This window comes from Drosophila hydei, unplaced genomic scaffold (genome assembly GCF_003285905.1).
Source record: "Drosophila hydei strain 15085-1641.00,03,60 unplaced genomic scaffold, DhydRS2 tig00000001-arrow-pilon, whole genome shotgun sequence".
Taxonomy (NCBI): Eukaryota; Metazoa; Arthropoda; class Insecta; order Diptera; family Drosophilidae; genus Drosophila; species Drosophila hydei.
Window position 1 is genome coordinate 13,800,757 of NW_022045643.1, and position 16,954 is coordinate 13,817,710.

General features: G+C 43.3%; 5 protein-coding genes across 7 annotated transcripts; 2 read left to right on the top strand and 3 right to left on the bottom strand.

The window, feature by feature from the left end:
* Positions 1-10: 10 nt before the first annotated feature.
* On the bottom strand, positions 11-1,875 carry LOC111597530 (UDP-glucuronosyltransferase 2B15-like). Its single transcript, XM_023312307.2, has 5 exons — positions 1,736-1,875; positions 1,143-1,673; positions 644-1,083; positions 466-578; positions 11-411 (listed from the first exon to the last, which is right to left on the bottom strand). The coding sequence occupies exons 1-5, from the start codon at positions 1,852-1,854 to the stop codon at positions 31-33; spliced, it is 1,584 nt and encodes a 527-aa protein (XP_023168075.2). The 5' UTR covers positions 1,855-1,875; the 3' UTR covers positions 11-30.
* A 946-nt stretch (positions 1,876-2,821) lies between these two features.
* LOC111597497 (UDP-glucuronosyltransferase 1-8) lies at positions 2,822-4,859 on the top strand. The gene is made up of 4 exons (XM_023312255.2): positions 2,822-3,629; positions 3,696-4,111; positions 4,168-4,280; positions 4,345-4,859. Exons 1-4 carry the CDS (start codon positions 2,989-2,991, stop codon positions 4,771-4,773), a joined length of 1,599 nt encoding a protein of 532 aa, XP_023168023.1. The 5' UTR covers positions 2,822-2,988; the 3' UTR covers positions 4,774-4,859.
* A 102-nt stretch (positions 4,860-4,961) lies between these two features.
* LOC111597565 (cytochrome P450 302a1, mitochondrial) lies at positions 4,962-6,985 on the top strand. Its single transcript, XM_023312364.2, has 4 exons — positions 4,962-5,862; positions 5,930-6,531; positions 6,590-6,787; positions 6,863-6,985. Exons 1-4 carry the CDS (start codon positions 5,310-5,312, stop codon positions 6,983-6,985), a joined length of 1,476 nt encoding a protein of 491 aa, XP_023168132.1. The 5' UTR covers positions 4,962-5,309.
* A 127-nt stretch (positions 6,986-7,112) lies between these two features.
* On the bottom strand, positions 7,113-14,194 carry LOC111597498 (bone morphogenetic protein receptor type-2). Of its 3 annotated transcripts, none has more exons than XM_023312256.2 (5): positions 13,947-14,194; positions 10,945-11,143; positions 10,646-10,876; positions 10,016-10,582; positions 7,113-9,950 (listed from the first exon to the last, which is right to left on the bottom strand). In XM_023312256.2, the coding sequence occupies exons 2-5, from the start codon at positions 11,015-11,017 to the stop codon at positions 8,074-8,076; spliced, it is 2,748 nt and encodes a 915-aa protein (XP_023168024.1). In that variant the 5' UTR covers positions 11,018-11,143; positions 13,947-14,194; the 3' UTR covers positions 7,113-8,073. The 3 variants fall into 3 exon arrangements, with proteins under 3 accessions (XP_023168024.1, XP_023168026.1, XP_023168027.1); XM_023312258.2 differs by lacking the exon at positions 13,947-14,194 and adding an exon at positions 13,788-13,938; XM_023312259.2 differs by lacking the exon at positions 13,947-14,194 and adding an exon at positions 12,583-12,680.
* Positions 14,195-14,490: 296 nt separating this feature from the next.
* LOC111597529 (fumarylacetoacetase) lies at positions 14,491-16,453 on the bottom strand. Its single transcript, XM_023312306.2, has 5 exons — positions 16,228-16,453; positions 15,766-15,849; positions 15,569-15,702; positions 14,899-15,500; positions 14,491-14,837 (listed from the first exon to the last, which is right to left on the bottom strand). Exons 1-5 carry the CDS (start codon positions 16,312-16,314, stop codon positions 14,491-14,493), a joined length of 1,254 nt encoding a protein of 417 aa, XP_023168074.2. The 5' UTR covers positions 16,315-16,453.
* Positions 16,454-16,954: the final 501 nt, after the last annotated feature.

Below are 16,954 nucleotides of genomic sequence, written 5' to 3' on the forward strand. Positions count from 1 at the left end.
AATATTTGATTTTACAAAAAGTCTATTTATTCAATCGCGCTTTTGATGCCGTTTGGCCCTTTGTACCCTGACCCTGGGACGCTGACGCTGCAGGCCATAAATAAGCAACAAGGGAATCAGTGCCAGAATAGCGATCACATCCAAAGAATGCGATTGAAAATAGTTCAGTTCCTTGGCTGTCGAGTGCAAGTGAGCCGGATCAGGATGACGCAGCAGATACTCTACCCACCACACAGCCAGCTCCAAGGGCGGCACAGGGTTATCACGCAAACGCTGAGAGCGAATTTTCATAGCTTGCACGTATCTCTTGTTCTCGGCGACTTCTCGAATGGCTGAGACCAGCTGGACGGTGGTCATATTTAAATAGTTGACCTGAACAGCAGCACCGGCATTGATTGTTTGAATGAGATTCTAGGAGAAGGCATTGGTCAAGTAACTTCAGACATCCCAATAAATAAGACTTACCCGATACTGATCGAGGAATAAAGGAATACCGACAATGGGCACGCCGTGCCAAGTCGCTTCCTGGATGCTTAATCCACCGCAGTGTGAAATAAACAAAACCAAAGATTCATGACCTGGAAATGGTCATGGAACGTTTTATGTTGCATATCGATCAGCTCGTAAAATATTTAAAACTTACTCAATATATCGCCTTGCGGCAGAAAATCCTTCACCAAAACATTGGCTGGCATCTGGACATCTTTTAAATACTCCTCATCAAACTTCCATATGAAATTATACTCAGGCAATTGCCTGAAAGCCTCCACAATGTTTAATTTAATCTGCAGGTCCACATTGTGTGGTAGCATATTGGTGCCCAATGAAAACAATATGGCTCCACGCTTGCCACTTCTAATAAATTCATCCAGTTCATCGGGCAGAGCCTTGCCTGGCTTACCTTGCATGCCACCCACCTCAATCACATTGGGTGGCAAGGCCTCCACATAGTCGGTGGCTGGATGTGAATTGACCAGTGATACCTTTGTAAGCTTTGCCAAGTCTGAAAGGGACGGCATATCGGACCCGAAAATGGGCCGCATTATTTCATCCAATTTGGGATTGTAATACCATCGGCGATAGCTAATTATGAACATTTGATAAATTAGTTAAATGGTATATGAAATTGCTTTCATACTCACATTGTGTCCGCGGCAAAGACGAGCGTATTATCCAAACGCTGTAAAAAGCTCATGTTCGCATTATACAAAGTTGAATAATAGGGTACTAGAGCTGGAAAATAATGATTCGACATAAAATCCAGTGTGATGGGCGCATTGTGAAAGGCTGTCATGCCAATAATAGGCGGATAGCGAAACTTGTGCGCAAAGCCCAGTAAATATGGTCCCAGTGTATAGTCATTGATTATCACATCGAACTTGAAGTCATCTGGATAGTTCAGCAACTGCAGCAAGCCCTGCGACCTGGCTATGTTTTTCGCTGTTTTTAGGCCGAAATCATAATGAATCGGAATGGTCACATAGTTGCCAATGCCAATGAACGCGCTAATATCAATTTTATCGGCACCTTCCGCATCATAAAAGTCGTAGGCACGTTCCAGATGGATGTAGCTGACATTGGTTGGGACCTTAACGTCAGGCCGTGGCAAGTCCACAGACAGTATAGTCAAATTGTGACCCCGCTCAGCCAGCTCATACAACAATACGCTATTCCTGTAAGCGAGACTCTTTCGTTATTGTTCTGTCCATACTCTATAACTAAGCCAACTACTCGCCATAAATGATGACTATGAGACGTCATGCCCATCAGCGCCAATATATTGGCGCCCATTGCCCAGCCAAGCAGCTGTATAGCAATAGCAACGCGGACACCGAGATACTTGTCGGTCTGCATCTGGTCAACTACTAAACGGTGGTCAGGCATGCTTTCTGCTCTTATAGCGCTTCCATTTGAGGCCTGATAAGAAATTGAAAATTGATTTCGAAAAATTTTCCCTATTTGCTCTGATCACAATCTAAACGAATGTTTCAGGTGGACAATTAATATACCCAGCCCAGCTATTTACATAGACGATGTGGACATTAAGTTTTTGATTATTTATATGAAAAAGATTTTTAGTTTTGTTTTGAGTTCAATATTCTCTCAAGATAACGACTTAATGCAGTGTCTATATCAAATAATGTAATCAAAATGATAAAAACACCGATAAGGGTGCATATGACAGTTTCAGTTGTCCGTTTTAGAATAACTAATTTAAACAATTATTCACAAATCCAAACTGGGAAATTGTTTGTAACAGGTAGAAAGATAATAAAGTTTATAGAAAATTTCTATATATTTATGATCGGTTCCAGCTAGCTACGTTCGTCTGCTCGACGCAGCTGGCACATAAACTGCAATAGGCAGACACTTGAAAGCTATTTTTTCGATAACTCATATGTTTTCACTACAATCGATAGCATGCGATAATAATTCATGTGTTGATTACTACACTATAAAAGAAGATGAATTATCGAGAGCGACTGTTCGAGTGCTGCCGCTGCACACGGTGCGCAGTAAGCGGACTGAGAGCTGCTTTTCAAGTAGTAATAAAAGAAGCCAAGAATGATTGAAGGCAACTCTGCGCAGAGTTCAGGTGATCTCTAAGTCGGGCACACCCGACTAGAGCCCTCTCATTTGCTTTTGTCAATTTGATTAGAGTTTTTTCTTATCACCAAACGTAAGCAAAGCCGAGCTTAATCTCATTCAGACTAATATTGCTTATCAGTTTGAAAGCAGTCTAGCGATTGATTAGTTAGTCAGCTATACATAGGTGGCGTTGCCAAGCCTGTTATGCTGAATCTATGTGTGCATGCTCTTCCATATTTTGTATTTATTTTGGGAGTACACAGTTCTCTCCTGGGGAAACAAATAAACAAAACAAAACTTATCGCTTTGAATACGTTGCCTTCATTCCCGTTATCTTATCACTGCCGGCGAAACCAGAGGTGAATCAGTCGTGTGGTTGTGGTGCTACAGTTTGGTAATATGAAAACGATTGCGGCAGCTTTGCCGCTGCTGTTGCTTTTGCTTACGTGCAGCCAGTGGCAGCAGTCGAATGCAGCTCGAATTTTGTGCATTGTTGGCACACCGGTGCATAATAATCCTGGCTGGGCGCTGCCCTTCTTTCAAACGCTCGCTGGCCGCGGCCACGAGCTGACAGTCATTAGCACACACATCGATGCTGAGATGCCGGGCATACAGATCGTGCCATTGACCAACGAATACGATGTGGTTAAGAAGCATTATGCAAACGCTATGGGTCACTACCAGAGCTATTGGGATATTAAGCAGCTGCTCATTTGGTATGAGGCGCTGCTTGGTACCTGCCGCTCCACGTTTGAGACACATTTTTTCAAAAAGTTCAGCATTCCGGACGTGAACTTTGATTTGCTTATTTATGACGCCACCTATTCTTTGGAATGTCTGCTTACGAAGCTGCCGCAGCTTCGATCTGTGCCCGTAATAGCTCTGAGCGGTGGTAAGCTGACGACAGACTTAGCTCAGTTAGTTGAAGCAGAGAACACAATCAGTGCTGCAACCATTCCGCATTTCACCAGTCGTCTACCTCTTGAAATGAATTACTGGCACCGCCTACAGAACCACGTCATGTACCTGGCCGAGCAATTGTAAGTATGAAGTTAACACGCACCAAGCTGAGGAAAGATAATCAGTATACTTATATTTCTTGATAGCATTCAGTGGTCTGTTGTGCAACCCGTTTTAAACGGCATGCTGGGCAAAGGGTACTATAATCCCGAGGTGCAGGTGGTGCTACTTAACACGCATCCAATTCTGGATTATGTGCAAAATATGCCACCGAACGTAATAGAGGTGGGTGGCTTGCATATTCGGGCCGAGTCGGAACCATTGCCTTTTAGCACGCAGGATTTTATTGATCGCTTTTCTGAGGGTGTCGTCTTCATAAATCTGCCTTATATTGAGCTGATGTATGGCAAGGGCATACAGGCGATTGAATTCATGATTAGGGAGTATGGTCAGTTCGGGTTTCTTTGGAATGTGAACAATGTAAAAGATTTACACCTATCGGAGAACTACTACAATTTGAGAGCCATCAATGTGGTGGAAAATATGCAGCAGAACATTTTGGGTTAGCTGAAAACCTTCTCCCTCGAATCTTGTCTCAATTCTCTTCTATGATTGCAGCTCAGTCCAATGTAAAAGTATTTTTCACCCATGGAGATAGCTTTAGTATTCAGGAAGCTATCTACAATGCAGTTCCAATTATTGTGTTGCCACTGCTAATGGACCAAATCAACGTAAGTTAAGCTTAAATAATAAGATTAAATCTATTTCAGCGAATCTTATCTCTTTGCATCACAGAACGCCAAACGCTTGGAGGAACGTCATTTGGGAGTTGAAGTCTCACCAAGCAACTTTGAAGTGAATAGCTTCTCCGCAGCTCTCAAGCAATTGGTACGTGAAGATTCTTATTTGGATGCAGTGCAGCAAGCGCAACTTAGTTTTCGCACACGCCAAGTGAAACCCGTGGATTTAGCTGTTTGGTATGCGGAGCAATTGGTTAGCCAACCCAACCTTTTCAAGCATTTGTCCAACCCCACGTCTTCTGGAAAGTTTTACCTTGTTAGAAAATCTATGGAAATTTTAATTCTACCTCTACTTCTTATTCTCATATTTTTTTGCAACTTTATGCTTCTGATTTGGCAAAGCTTAAGTCAAAAGAAAAAGATGAAACGCATTAAGGACAAAAAGGGAAAAACCAAACAGCAGTCGGATAATAAAGAAGATTAGTTTTAGTTTAGCGATTCAAATTAAAGGTGCTTTAATATCCAGACAAGCTGTTAGCTATTCAAAAATGACAAAAGTATTAAAATATTACCAATACAAACAAAAGTCTAATCTTCAAATCATTTAATTTATTCTGATATATTTAGATATAGATTTATATATTATCTATATTTCCTTAAGATTATATTTATGTCTATATTTCTATAAGATTCTGAATAATTTTTCCCTAGTTTGCTTTGATTAGTTTCATTAGCCAGCACCTAAACGTATGCACCACTTTTCGATTAGCGGAAAACAGAAGCAGTTTTAAGAGCAGAGCTGGGCACTCTCTTCGTCGTCAGGTAAACGAATGGTTTTAAGTCTGCATCACAGGTAAACACGACTCGGCCGTGAGCAGATTGCTGAATTCTGTTACCTTTTCGGTGACAAGTGAAACAAAAGAAGGCGCAATCAACGAAAAACCCAAATGCTTGCCCATCGTAAAATTCTTCTTCAGTACATTTCGAGAATCGGCGTTGGAAGCAACTGAGCGGAGCAGAATGTTGACGAAGTTATTAAAAATCTGCTGCAACTCGCGGCAATGCACGTTCGCCAAACCTTTTGAGGCGATGCCGGGGCCTCGAGGCCCGTTTGGATTGGGTAATCTGTACAACTACATGCCAGGTATCGGTGCATACTCCTGGCTGCAGTTACACAAGGCCGGGCAGGATAAGTATGAAAAGTACGGATCTATTGTGAGAGAGACAATGGTGCCAGGTCAGGATATTGTTTGGCTGTACGATCCGAAAGACATCGCGACACTGCTTAACGAACGTGACTGTCCGCAGCGACGCAGTCACCTGGCGCTGGCCCAGTACCGCAAGCAGCGCCCACATCTCTACAAGACCACGGGTCTGCTGCCCACAAATGGACCCGACTGGTGGCGCCTTCGATCGCAGCTGCAAAAGGAGCTGAGTGCGCCGAGAAATGTGCGCAACTTTGTGTGCGAGGTGGATGGAGTGACCCAAGAGTTCTTAGCATTTCTGGAGCAGTCAGCTGGAGACGAGGCAGTCATCAATATGCTACCCAAGCTAACCAGGCTGAATTTAGAACGTGAGCGAGCTGTACTATAATCTTTTTTCCCGATCTCAATACTCAAACAACTCATTGCAATCTTTAGTCACCTGCCTGTTGACCTTTGGAGTGCGCATTCAATCTTTTACGCCCGAGGAGCAACATGCCAACTCCCGTTCTACGCAACTGATGCATGCTGCTGAGACCACAAATAGCTGCATTCTACCCACCGATCAGGGCTTGCAGCTCTGGCGTTTTATAGAAACGCCTAGCTATCGCAAGCTGCGTCGCGCTCAAGCGTATATGGAAAGCGTTGCCTTGCAGCTGTTGGAACAGAATGTTCAAGAAAGTTCTTTTCGATCCTCACTGATTGCTAGTTACCTTCAGAACCCTCAGCTGGATCGACTTGATGTTGTGGGCACAGCGGCTGATTTACTATTGGCTGGCATTGATACCACGTCGTATGCCTCCGCCTTTCTGCTGTACCATGTTGCTCGACATCCTGAAGTGCAGTTGCGTCTCCACGCAGAGGCAGTCAAAGTGCTACCCAGTCCTAAAGGGGCACTCAGCGCGGAAAAGCTGCGCACGGATATTACATACACGCGGGCAGTGCTTAAGGAGTCGCTCCGCCTAAATCCCATTTCCATTGGTTTCGGCCGAATCCTCAACCAAAATACAGTGCTCAGTGGTTACTTCGTGCCCAAGGGAGTAAGTGCAACTGAAAATGCTAATAATAATAATTATTTAAACCTCTGCGATTGTTTAGACCACCGTGGTTACCCAGAATATGGTTGCTTGTCGGCAGCCTGAGCATTTTCCAGATCCTCTAAGTTTTCAGCCCGATCGTTGGCTGCAACAACGCAATGCTCTGAATCCTTATCTCGTCCTGCCCTTTGGACACGGCATGCGGGCCTGTATTGCTCGACGCCTAGCTGAACAGAATATGCACGTCTTGCTCTTAAGGGTAAGGATTAGCTCTAATCTCTGCCATCATATAGCATGACAATGGCATTTAAAATTCAAATTGTATTCTACACAGCTGCTGCGCAACTATGAGCTCATATGGCGAGGCCGAACGGATGTCGAGTTGGATATCGAAACTCTGTTGATCAACAAGCCCAATGCTCCGGTGCTGATCGAACTCAGACGGCGCTCTGCGTGATTTGCAATTCAAAACTAAGCGAGTGGCTACACTGAGAGTTCATTGTTTATTTTCCTTAATAAATGAAGTTAAATAAACTTTTATTAAATATATTTATAATTAATGTAAATCATATGACTAGTGTTTATTAATATATATATATATTTGTTTTAATTGAAAGGCTGCGGGTGTTTTGGTCTACATGTACTACATAAACGATAAACAAAACTAATCTGATTTCTAAGTCTGAATATAATAGAAAGGCATACGCATGAAATTCTTTATATGGTTTCGAAGTTGCTTTAGAATAGGTTCGTATAATACTTGGAAAAATAGGTGTGTATGTGTGTGTCTCTGCTCTTCAATCAGGGCTATTTACTTCTATTTCTTTTCGTTAGGTAAACTTAGCTAACATCTCTGTTGCCGTATCAGCCCAGCCCCTGGTCGCTAGCCACTAGCTTATATATAATTGTGTTACAAGTCTAAGTGTTTTTCGTTATGTATGCATTATATTATGTGTATATGGTTTTAAAAAAGTCTTTCCTAACCTGTTGGCCCACTAAAAGCCCCATTCTGCTTGATCTTAAACCGACTGTAAACCTAACCGAGGTACAGTTACGCCCTGTAAGCTCAATTCTATTGAGAACTTAAGCACTAATCCACTATCGTTTCACTATAATCAGACTGCTTCACGTCAAGTTCAAGTCAAAAATATGTCGTCTATACTGATTTACCTGCTCCTTGCTCTTTCTTCTATACTTCTACTCTGTACTATTCTGTAGTATCCTGTTCTAACCTATAAGGACTTTGGTTGTTTACCGCACTAAACGCTACAATGATTGGTGGAAAAATACATATACATCTAGATTTCTCTGGAGCCTTCTCTTCTGTAGGAGGACTATTGGATCTTGCCTTTGAAAAATACAATATATATAGATATATAGATGTGTGTGTTTTCTCAATATCGGATTTTAGTATCAGGTCGAGAGCACTAGCTCTCCATATGGCTATCGCTGAATATATGTTTGATGAACCTAAAGATATGAGTTAAATATATAGTTCTGCTGCCGATGTTAGTCTTAAAGCTCTAGCAGCAGAACCTCCTCATGCTAGAGTATATTTAACAGCGACGAGTCCATCATGCGATCGTCGTATAGACTCAACGTCTTCGAGGCACGCGCTTTTCGCACTGAGGGGGGCACGTCGCCGGGGGTTTTGACCCGCTCACTCGGATCGCGCAGACGTTCACTGCTGCCATGCCCACTAAAGACTTCGCGGAAGACTTCCAGACTGCGTTGGCGGCGCATTTGCTGCTCTGTTGGCGGCGGCATGTTGCCGCTGTTGCTCGTTACCAGTAGCGAATTTGTGCGCAGATGTCCAGGACGTCGCTTTGGCGCCCGGGAACTCGACAACATGTGCAGTTCGTTCTCGTTGTTGTTGTTGTGGTTGCTGGTCCCATTGCAGTTGATGTGCTTGATAAGGCTGCTGGACAGCGAACGCGGCACTATATGAGCGGGTGTGCCAGTGCGCTGTTCCGCGCTGCGAAGCTGCAGCAGATTAGCTCTATCCAATGGCTGCAGCGGACTCAAGTCTAAATTGTTGGGTCGCCTCAGGCCACTCGCCAAATGTGCATTGTCCATGCTTTTCAGAGCCGCCACGAGATTTGACTTCTCCTCGCCCAATTGCAGCTGCCTGCAAAGTTCCTCGGCGTGCTCCTTGCGGAAGAGTTTCTTGTGGATCAATGCGCGCACTCCGTGCCAGCCACGCAGCTTGTGATCTGTGTTTTGTTGCTTGGGAAAGCCCTGGCCCAGACTTGAGTTCTGCTTCTGTTGGCGACTGGCAATGAGCTCTTCTACGCTTACGTCATGCTCCAAGCAGGACAGACTCTGCTCCTGCTGTGGCTGAAAACTGTGCTTCTTACTGCGCTCCACTAGCACAGGCGGCGTACGCAGAGGCTGCGGTGCCAAGTTGCGCTCCTGGCAGGGATTGCGCCCCTGCAGATGGGGCTGCAACTGAGGCTGTGCATAGCTTAGGTGATTCTTTTCTGTAGGAAATTGCTGATTGGGCGGCGGCTGCAACAAACCACCATCGGCTGATGTTAGCTGTGATTGTGTTTGATGCACTGCAGCCGCAATTGTTGTGGTGTTGCTGATTGTGCTAACGAGCAACTGCGCCGTCGGCAAGGCCAGGTTGTTGGTGTTAAGCAGCGGACTAGCCGGCTGCGTTTGGAGCCGTGGACGCAAGCTCGACATCTCCTGCATGCGTTCTTCGGCACAAAGCGAAGTTAGCCTGGCATCTGCATCGTGATCCCAGCAATCCTCGCATGTATCGCGCACAAGCTTGGCAGCAGCACCACCTCCCCAACCTGCCGGAAATAGCGGGCGCGCCTTATGACGCACCACTAAGGCCTGCATCTGGTCGAAACTGGGATGCGGACCTACCTCCTGTTCGTAAGGAGCCTTATAGGGTGGCGTCAGCTGGCCAGGTGCATAGAAATCGGAGCAACGTGTTGCTACCTCCCACAGCACCAGGCCCAGTGCGTAAACATCCATTTGCTTCAGCGATGTCTCGCAGTCTCGCAAGTTGACGGCACCTTCGAGCAGCTCTGGGGCCATGTAACGCAGTGTGCCCACCTCATTGATGCTCTTGGTCTCGGCCATAGCCACCTCGCCCTTGTATTCGTACTTCGAACCGAACACTTTCAAGGCAAAGCCGAAGTCCGCTATGCAGCAGCTGAGATCTGCCTGCACTAGGATATTGCGCGAATTGAGATCCCGATGAGCCACGCAGGGCTTGTGCAGCTCACCCAATCGTAGCTCTGTGTGCAAGTGGGACAGACCCCGCGTAATGGAGCGCAACATGCCACAGCACTGGGCAAAGTCCGTGCTATTGGCAATTAGCCAATCCTGAAGGCAGCCCAGCGGCGCGAGAGATAAGACCAACTGGTACTCCATGCGGCCATCCATGGTGCGACGTTCATCGTAGCCTAAATGGAAAAGAAGAATTAAATAATGGCATTCTGCTGATACGTGCAGTCTGCTGCATGCTCACCAAAGTAGCTGAGCAGTGCTGGGCAATCCATCAGTGGCAATGCATAGATGTTTCTTTCATTCACATAATACTGATGATGAGCTTCTGGATAGATCTTGACGGCCACCTCCTGCTCATGCAGCATGCCCTTCATCACAGTGCCATATTTGCCACTGCCCAGCATGCCAATCAGATTCATATTGTCGACATTTCGCAGATTGGAACTGTAGCCGGGACCTGAGGGAGCCAGAGGCGATTCCTCTGGTTCGCTATTCTCCTTCACACCACGACAATATTGAACAGCCAACATAATGCCAATTATAATGACTGTCAGCAGACCCACGCAGCTGAGCATCGTGGTGGCTCTAAATGAGTTATGCTGCTGTGATGCGGCTCGATTGTAGATCACCAACTGCACATTATTTATCAGTTCTTGGGGCGCTGGCTCCACAATAGCCACTTGCGCATTGCACAGCTCGCCGGAGCAACAGCAATAGTAGAGGCTGTTGTTGCGGGACGTGGGCGCCGAGCTAGTGCACTTCGTGTGGCTGCAAATGGAATTGCGATCAGTGTTGTCCTTCCAGCAGCCTACATAGAGTAGAAGATATACTAATTAAAATATTCTTTCTCTTGGTTTTCTTTTTACATTACCCTGTTTTACGAAACGCGTGCCATTCGAGGTCTGATTCCACAGAGTAAAACAGAAGGTATAGCCATCCGTACAGCTGCGCTTGTGTGGCTCAGTAGGCATGGCACCTGGTTCCAGATACTGCTGCTCCACACTGATGCCTTCGCTACTCTCCTGCTCGTAGTCATCGTCGTGCTGCGAGTTGTCATTCTCCTTGTAGCTCATGCAGCTGTGCTGTCTACTAGGCGCAGGCGCTATAGCAATCGAAGCAATCGAATCAATACATATTTATCTGTAAGATTAACATATTTTGTCTACTCACAAGCCATTGATAAAGTAATCATGAGCATTATGCACAGCGTCCCGCACTGCAAACTCCACATCCGCCCAGTCATGTTGCGAATTTTAGATTACTTTGGCTTTGAAGTGTTTTTTGCTTGCCGTTTCTGTTGATCTTATCAGCTCTCTGCTCCTTGGCGCTTATTGTTTATAGCATTTTGGCTGATCAACAATAAATAGTGCTGAAAGAAGCATTTGATTATTAACAAAACAATGTCTATCTATATATATACACAAATATATAAGTTTGCGGAACGGACACATAATATTCGTAAGCAGACAGTAACGCAATGAGGGGTCTGGGCATTTGCCATTGGACTCCAAAACCAAAACATATTTGTGGCTTGGCTGTAGCTTCAGCTTCCATTCCATTCTGTATTCTATGCGCGCACTGCAAGTTTAGCTAGCGTTGCAATTTTATTGCCGACGATAACGCCGAGACCCAAATCCAAAAAGACTCAATCTCACTCAGTCGCAGTTGCTGATCACCCAGCAATAGTAAGAAATACAGCACTGAGTCGTTGTTGTTGCGCCTGGGCTTGGCGCTTCTTTATCAGTCTGTTTGTCGATCAGTCAGCCACTTTTTCAGAAAGTGGAGCTGGCGCTACAACGGGGGCGTTTTGTCGACATTATTGTACTTTGGAATCATTTGGTGCCGCATTCCGCTAAGCAAATAAAAAATATAAAACCAACACTCAGCAAAAAAGTCGTATGCACGCAATAATTAGCCTGAATACGAGTGTATTGAATACTTGGCACATATTTTAGTTTTTATTTTTAACATGGTAATGTGAATTCACCTAGAAATGGTATGTATTTCAATTACTTTATAATTATTCTGGAAATTGTATATACTTTACTCGGAGCTTATATGATGATAATACACAGATTACGACTTCTAGTTCATAAATTTGTGCAGTCATACGAAAGGAGAGTTTTTATGTGAGAGAAAGCTTCTCTCATTTCCACGATTGGTTTTCAAAATATAAGCTAACAAAACACCTGTATAGTAGTAGTCTGTCGGATGTTTAGTTCAATTTTCAAGAACTAATTATTTCTCCGCCTTTTCATTACACAATCGCACTGCCTGGCGTAGTTCATATCAAGTAAATATAAAGAATCGAACAATTATGATTGATCATGGAAAGTTTTTTGTTTTAAGACATTCTCAGGCGAACTCTTCGTATTTGATATTTACTCTATAATCTAATCAATCATATACATGATATACAATCACTTGCAATACAATTTAATATTCTCCCCGATCATTTTAAAATTTAACTTATGGAATTTGAAATACTGTAAACCTAAACATGATTGAAATGAATACCTAATTTTTCTCTCTGTACACATCAGACAAACGTTTTACATACATGCAAATGTATGTATGCTAAAAGCCTTCCCCATTGAAGTGCCTTCTGTGACGGTAATTGGAAATTTTCGCTTTTGGCTTTCATTAGGCGCTCGACTGAACTGTATTAAAATGTCTTGAAACTTTGCGTGAATTGATACGCGTTGCTCGTGTAGCTCACCTTATCGAGGCACACATATGTACATAGAATTTGTCGTATAATTACGTTTATGAATTATGTTCCTCGGTAGCTGAAATTGGGTTAATTACCTTGCAGATGTTAGCAAAGTAGACCGGAGCCTTCACAGCAATTCAAAATATGATAATTTTCAGTCATTTGTAATAAATATTAAATAAATAATATGAAGCACAATGTGATACGCATACAAGTACCTTTGTATATGTATTAAACTCTTTGATATTTATGTACGTTTGTGGTCATATGTATTGAGCTTAACGAACGAAATAGAAAGCATTGTCTCTCAATTTATGACTTACTGCTGATAAGAATCGGCAAGAAAATAGGGATGGGAAGTTACAAGCGAGTCGTGTCACGATGGCGCAAAGTCATTTATAATTTTGCTTGTTGATTAGACAATAAAAGTTAAGCTCTACGAAAATGAAGGAAATATGCCGATTTATTTGTGCATATAAACTATTTGTATTAAGAGTTATGTAGCCCATCGTGGACGATTCATACTCGTTGTCGTCGCAATGGCCCATAGATGTAGTAAATATAAACATGGAAATAAATTGTGCAGCCTTTTGCTTTATGCTTTGTATTCGCATGTTATCGTCAATGAGAGTGGACACCGAAGCCGGCGCGTGCGTCCAATGAGCACGAGCATCAAAACGAAAGCGAGAGAGGGCGAGAGAAAGAGAGCGCAGACCACTTCACAGTCTAGACATGGCACTCAGGCACTCTCCCGGACACATGCGCACGATGCATGGGCATAGGCAAACGAGAAGCGCAACTGGCGCGCCAAAACAGGTTCCCTAAGGTGAGTGGAGCGCCGTAGGGGCAAGGGAGAGCGTCTGTTCCAGCATGACAGCCGACGGCGCCAGTTAATTGCAAACTTTTTTATAGCCATTTGCTGCTGCGTATCTTTTTACTCTATGTTGTTGTTGTTGTTGGGGGACTGTGCAGTTCGCTGATTAACTTTTTGCATGCTGAGCGTGTGGTATGTGTGCATATGCATGTATGTCTGGCTGTGTGTATTTCCCTGTGCATCTGCCGCAGATTTGTGGACGAAATGTGTGTATGCAGAAAACCAATGCAAGCACACACATCTCAACACAGGCAAATGACATAGAAGTGGATTGTTCGGTATTTTAAAGGGTCCTGAGTCTGGTTTTGAGTGCACCAGGGTGGGTGGGCGCCAAACTCAGACGGTCGCATTTATGCATGTGTGTTTGTGTATGCGTGTGCTTGAGTTTGTGTTTAAGTGTGTATGTGTGTGAGTGCGTGCGCAGACCTGCTACAAAATTGATTTTTCCAAGTCATTGCGAGTTGTTGCCGCACACGTAATTTGAAAAAATATTCACATTAACTTGAACAAACTGGCTATACTTGTCAAGCTGGGAGCGATCTTTTATATTACAAAAAATATTAAATAATTTGTAATTCTTCTTACACTCTTAACGGATTTTCAAGGCATGCCCGCACTGCCTTAACATAAATTGTAATTATTTTCCTTATTTTAATATTTTTTTTTATTCTAAAAAAACTAGAAGTTTAGCCATTTAGATTACGAGCGGCGCCAATGGCTTTTGGGTCATTTTATTATCTAATTTTCTTTTTTTTTATAATTTAATTCTCCCCTCTTCATTGAATATTATAAATTTGTTTGCGCGCGACGCTTTCAAATGACTTTTGCCTTCGCCGTCGCTCACTGAGAACTGAATGACTGACTGCGACTTAGGCGCCAGCAGTGTCGTCGACGACGGCCGCGACGCCGGCAGCGTGCGCATATTTACGAAGCAGCGTGCAAAGGCGCAAAGACCGCTTGGCGGTACCAGAGAGCGCTCGACTTAAGAGAGCAGTTATCGAAGCAAAGAGCTTTAATCTCACTTGTTGATTACAAGCGGTGTGTGCTGAAAGATGTACATAGATTGTACGGATACAGATTCAGAGTTCTTTATTGATTAAAGAATTATTATATTCATATGAGTATATAATTATTGGTCCACTGGGTGAGCCGGCAGCACTTGACCAGCGCAACTGCCAAAGCCAATTCGCAGGCCATTTTTCACGCAGTGTCCACGGATGATGACCTCATCGTAGTCCTGCAGGAATTTACGTGTTTTTCCACCTTGTAACTCCACTGTTTTAGTGCCACGCCAGCACAGCTCCAAGAGCGACCCATACGAATCGGCCGTTTCGCCGCTTATCGTGCCAGATGCCATTAAATCACCTGGACGCAAATTGCAACCGGTGACCGTGTGATGTGCGATCTGCTGCAGAGGAGTCCAATACAAATGCTTGAAGTTGGACTTGCTAATCAGCGACTCATTATCATTGGCAGCTATAAAGTAAAAAACATTATTGTCCACATCTAAAGCTCTTGAGTACAATTTAAGTCTTACGCTTTAAAGAAACTTCCAGATTTATGTCAAAGTTAAAGGGAATGCTCTGCCTTAAATATGGCAGCACTTCTGGTTCCTGTGGAAAGTTATCGAGCAAAAATGGCTTCAACGCTGCCGTCGTTACCACCCAAGGAGATATGGTGGTGCCTAAGTTCTTGGCAGTAAATGGGCCCAGTGGCACGTACTCCCATTTCTGTATATCTCGAGCACTCCAATCGTTCATTAACGTAAATCCAAAGACATTCTGCCAGGCATCGTCCACCTTGATGGATTCGCCTAACTGGTTACCAGGTCCGCCTATAAAGAACGCCATTTCTAGCTCAAAATCCAACAGCTTGCATGCACCAAAGATCGGTTTGTCAGCGCCCTCAGGCAAAGTCTGTCCCAAGGGGCGGCGAATGGGCGTGCCAGACACAACAACAGAGCTGGCGCGACCATGATACCCCACTGGTAAGTGTCGCCAATTAGGCATCAGAGCATTATCCGCACCCCGGAACATAATGCCCACATTGGTAGCATGATGAATGGAGGAGTAGAAGTCCGTGTAGTCCCCAATTTGAGCTGGCAAATGGAGCGATATCTCCGACTGAGGAATCAGAGCTCTAGCAGAAGCAATGAAAAAGAACTTAATTAGCAAATCGAAAACTACGAAGCTATATGGCTAGCCTACACGCTTCTTAAGTCCACATTCTGCTCCACTTCGGAACCCTTGGACAACAGTTTTTGGGTTTGAGTCCTTACTGCATCCCACGCTTCGTGACCCAAGCTCATTAGCAGGTTCAACGTCTCTGCCTGCAGAGCAGCCTATAAAAAATAACAACAAAGCAGAGTCAATAAGCAGTTCAGCAAGCAGTGCGCAGTACATACTTGCAGTGGGGGTGCAAACAAATGCGAAACAGCTTTTAGATCCAACACATGCTCGCCGATTGCGACGCACAGCCGATGGATGGGCTGCAAAACGACAAAAATACGATCATTAAAAATACGGTATTCAGGTACGATATTCCGAGATAAGCAGGTGTTATACATAGCTGTAGCTGTTATGACTATGGAAATCGCAGATTGTTTTCGTAAACAAACTAGTTTTATAAATATTTTACTATGCAAATGATATGCACTAAAGCGGTCTTTGTTCTGAATTGATAGACCAAAAACATGTGAAACTTCATTTCTAAATCTTTTATAATATTCCATGTGACGTTCATTATTAAATATTTTTAGATAATATAAATACATTTCACAACTTTTTCGTATATATACATATATAGAAAACTGAAATTTTAAAATATATATTTTATACTTTTAATTTTTTAAGTTTGAATCACTTACATTCGACTTAGTGGAGAAGACAGCATATGGTAAATTTTCCAAGGGAAAATCGCTGTCAGCTGGCACTGGCACAAAGCTAACTGACATTTTATCCAATTTGAGATTAGTATCAACTATATAACTGAAGAATTTACAACGGCTGAGCAGATGTGTGCTTAGTAAACTGATTAAAACGACAGCCGCAATGGAAAGTGTGCGTAGCGCCAGACTGACGATTACAACTGAGTAGCTGCTCACATTTTATGGTCTATATATATCGTATGTTAGCCTATCTGGTCGCTCTTAAGCCGGTTGGGCCGGTTGTCATGAGCTCTTAGCGAAACAAGCCCCTCAAATCGGCGTCACGTACAGAGAGTCAAATAAAAGCTCTCTTTCTTGCTCTTTGGTTACTTTTATTTATTATTTACTCATATATTTATAAGTTATATATATGTATATATATATATATATATGTTTAAGATGCTGGAATAATTGTTTTTATTAGAATTCTCAAAGACATTTACATCAATTTATACACGAAATACAAATTATATGATTGACTTTTGAATTTTGTATTTAATTTGATATACACATGATATATATTTAATTTGACTTCCATTCAACTTAGTTAACAGCACATTAAACTACAATACATAAATGTATATTTTATATATATTTGTGAATATATTTATACTGGTAAATATTACGTACGTACAGCGCGTATATGTATTTTGTTCTTGAATTTTGT

Excerpts from the sequence above, each read along its gene's own strand:
- LOC111597497 (XM_023312255.2), top strand. The coding sequence starts at position 2,989 with ATGAAAACGATTGCGGCAGCTTTGCCGCTGCTGTTGCTTTTGCTTACG. Across the intron at positions 3,630-3,695 it reads ATGTACCTGGCCGAGCAATT|CATTCAGTGGTCTGTTGTGC; the intron begins GTAAGTATGAAG and ends ATTTCTTGATAG. Across the intron at positions 4,281-4,344 it reads TGCTAATGGACCAAATCAAC|AACGCCAAACGCTTGGAGGA; the intron begins GTAAGTTAAGCT and ends TTTGCATCACAG.
- LOC111597565 (XM_023312364.2), top strand. The coding sequence starts at position 5,310 with ATGTTGACGAAGTTATTAAAAATCTGCTGCAACTCGCGGCAATGCACG. Across the intron at positions 5,863-5,929 it reads AACCAGGCTGAATTTAGAAC|TCACCTGCCTGTTGACCTTT; the intron begins GTGAGCGAGCTG and ends TGCAATCTTTAG. Across the intron at positions 6,788-6,862 it reads TGCACGTCTTGCTCTTAAGG|CTGCTGCGCAACTATGAGCT; the intron begins GTAAGGATTAGC and ends TATTCTACACAG.
- LOC111597530 (XM_023312307.2), bottom strand. The coding sequence starts at position 1,854 with ATGCAGACCGACAAGTATCTCGGTGTCCGCGTTGCTATTGCTATACAG. Across the intron at positions 1,674-1,735 it reads TCTCATAGTCATCATTTATG|GAATAGCGTATTGTTGTATG; the intron begins GCGAGTAGTTGG and ends TCTCGCTTACAG. Across the intron at positions 579-643 it reads GCCGCAAGGCGATATATTGA|GTCATGAATCTTTGGTTTTG; the intron begins GTAAGTTTTAAA and ends GACCATTTCCAG.
- LOC111597529 (XM_023312306.2), bottom strand. The coding sequence starts at position 16,314 with ATGTCAGTTAGCTTTGTGCCAGTGCCAGCTGACAGCGATTTTCCCTTG. Across the intron at positions 15,703-15,765 it reads TGTTTGCACCCCCACTGCAA|GCTGCTCTGCAGGCAGAGAC; the intron begins GTATGTACTGCG and ends TATTTTTTATAG. Across the intron at positions 14,838-14,898 it reads TCTGGAAGTTTCTTTAAAGC|CTGCCAATGATAATGAGTCG; the intron begins GTAAGACTTAAA and ends TTTACTTTATAG.
- LOC111597498 (XM_023312256.2), bottom strand. The coding sequence starts at position 11,017 with ATGACTGGGCGGATGTGGAGTTTGCAGTGCGGGACGCTGTGCATAATG. Across the intron at positions 10,877-10,944 it reads GATTACTTTATCAATGGCTT|CGCCTGCGCCTAGTAGACAG; the intron begins GTGAGTAGACAA and ends CGATTGCTATAG. Across the intron at positions 10,583-10,645 it reads CACGCGTTTCGTAAAACAGG|GCTGCTGGAAGGACAACACT; the intron begins GTAATGTAAAAA and ends TACTCTATGTAG.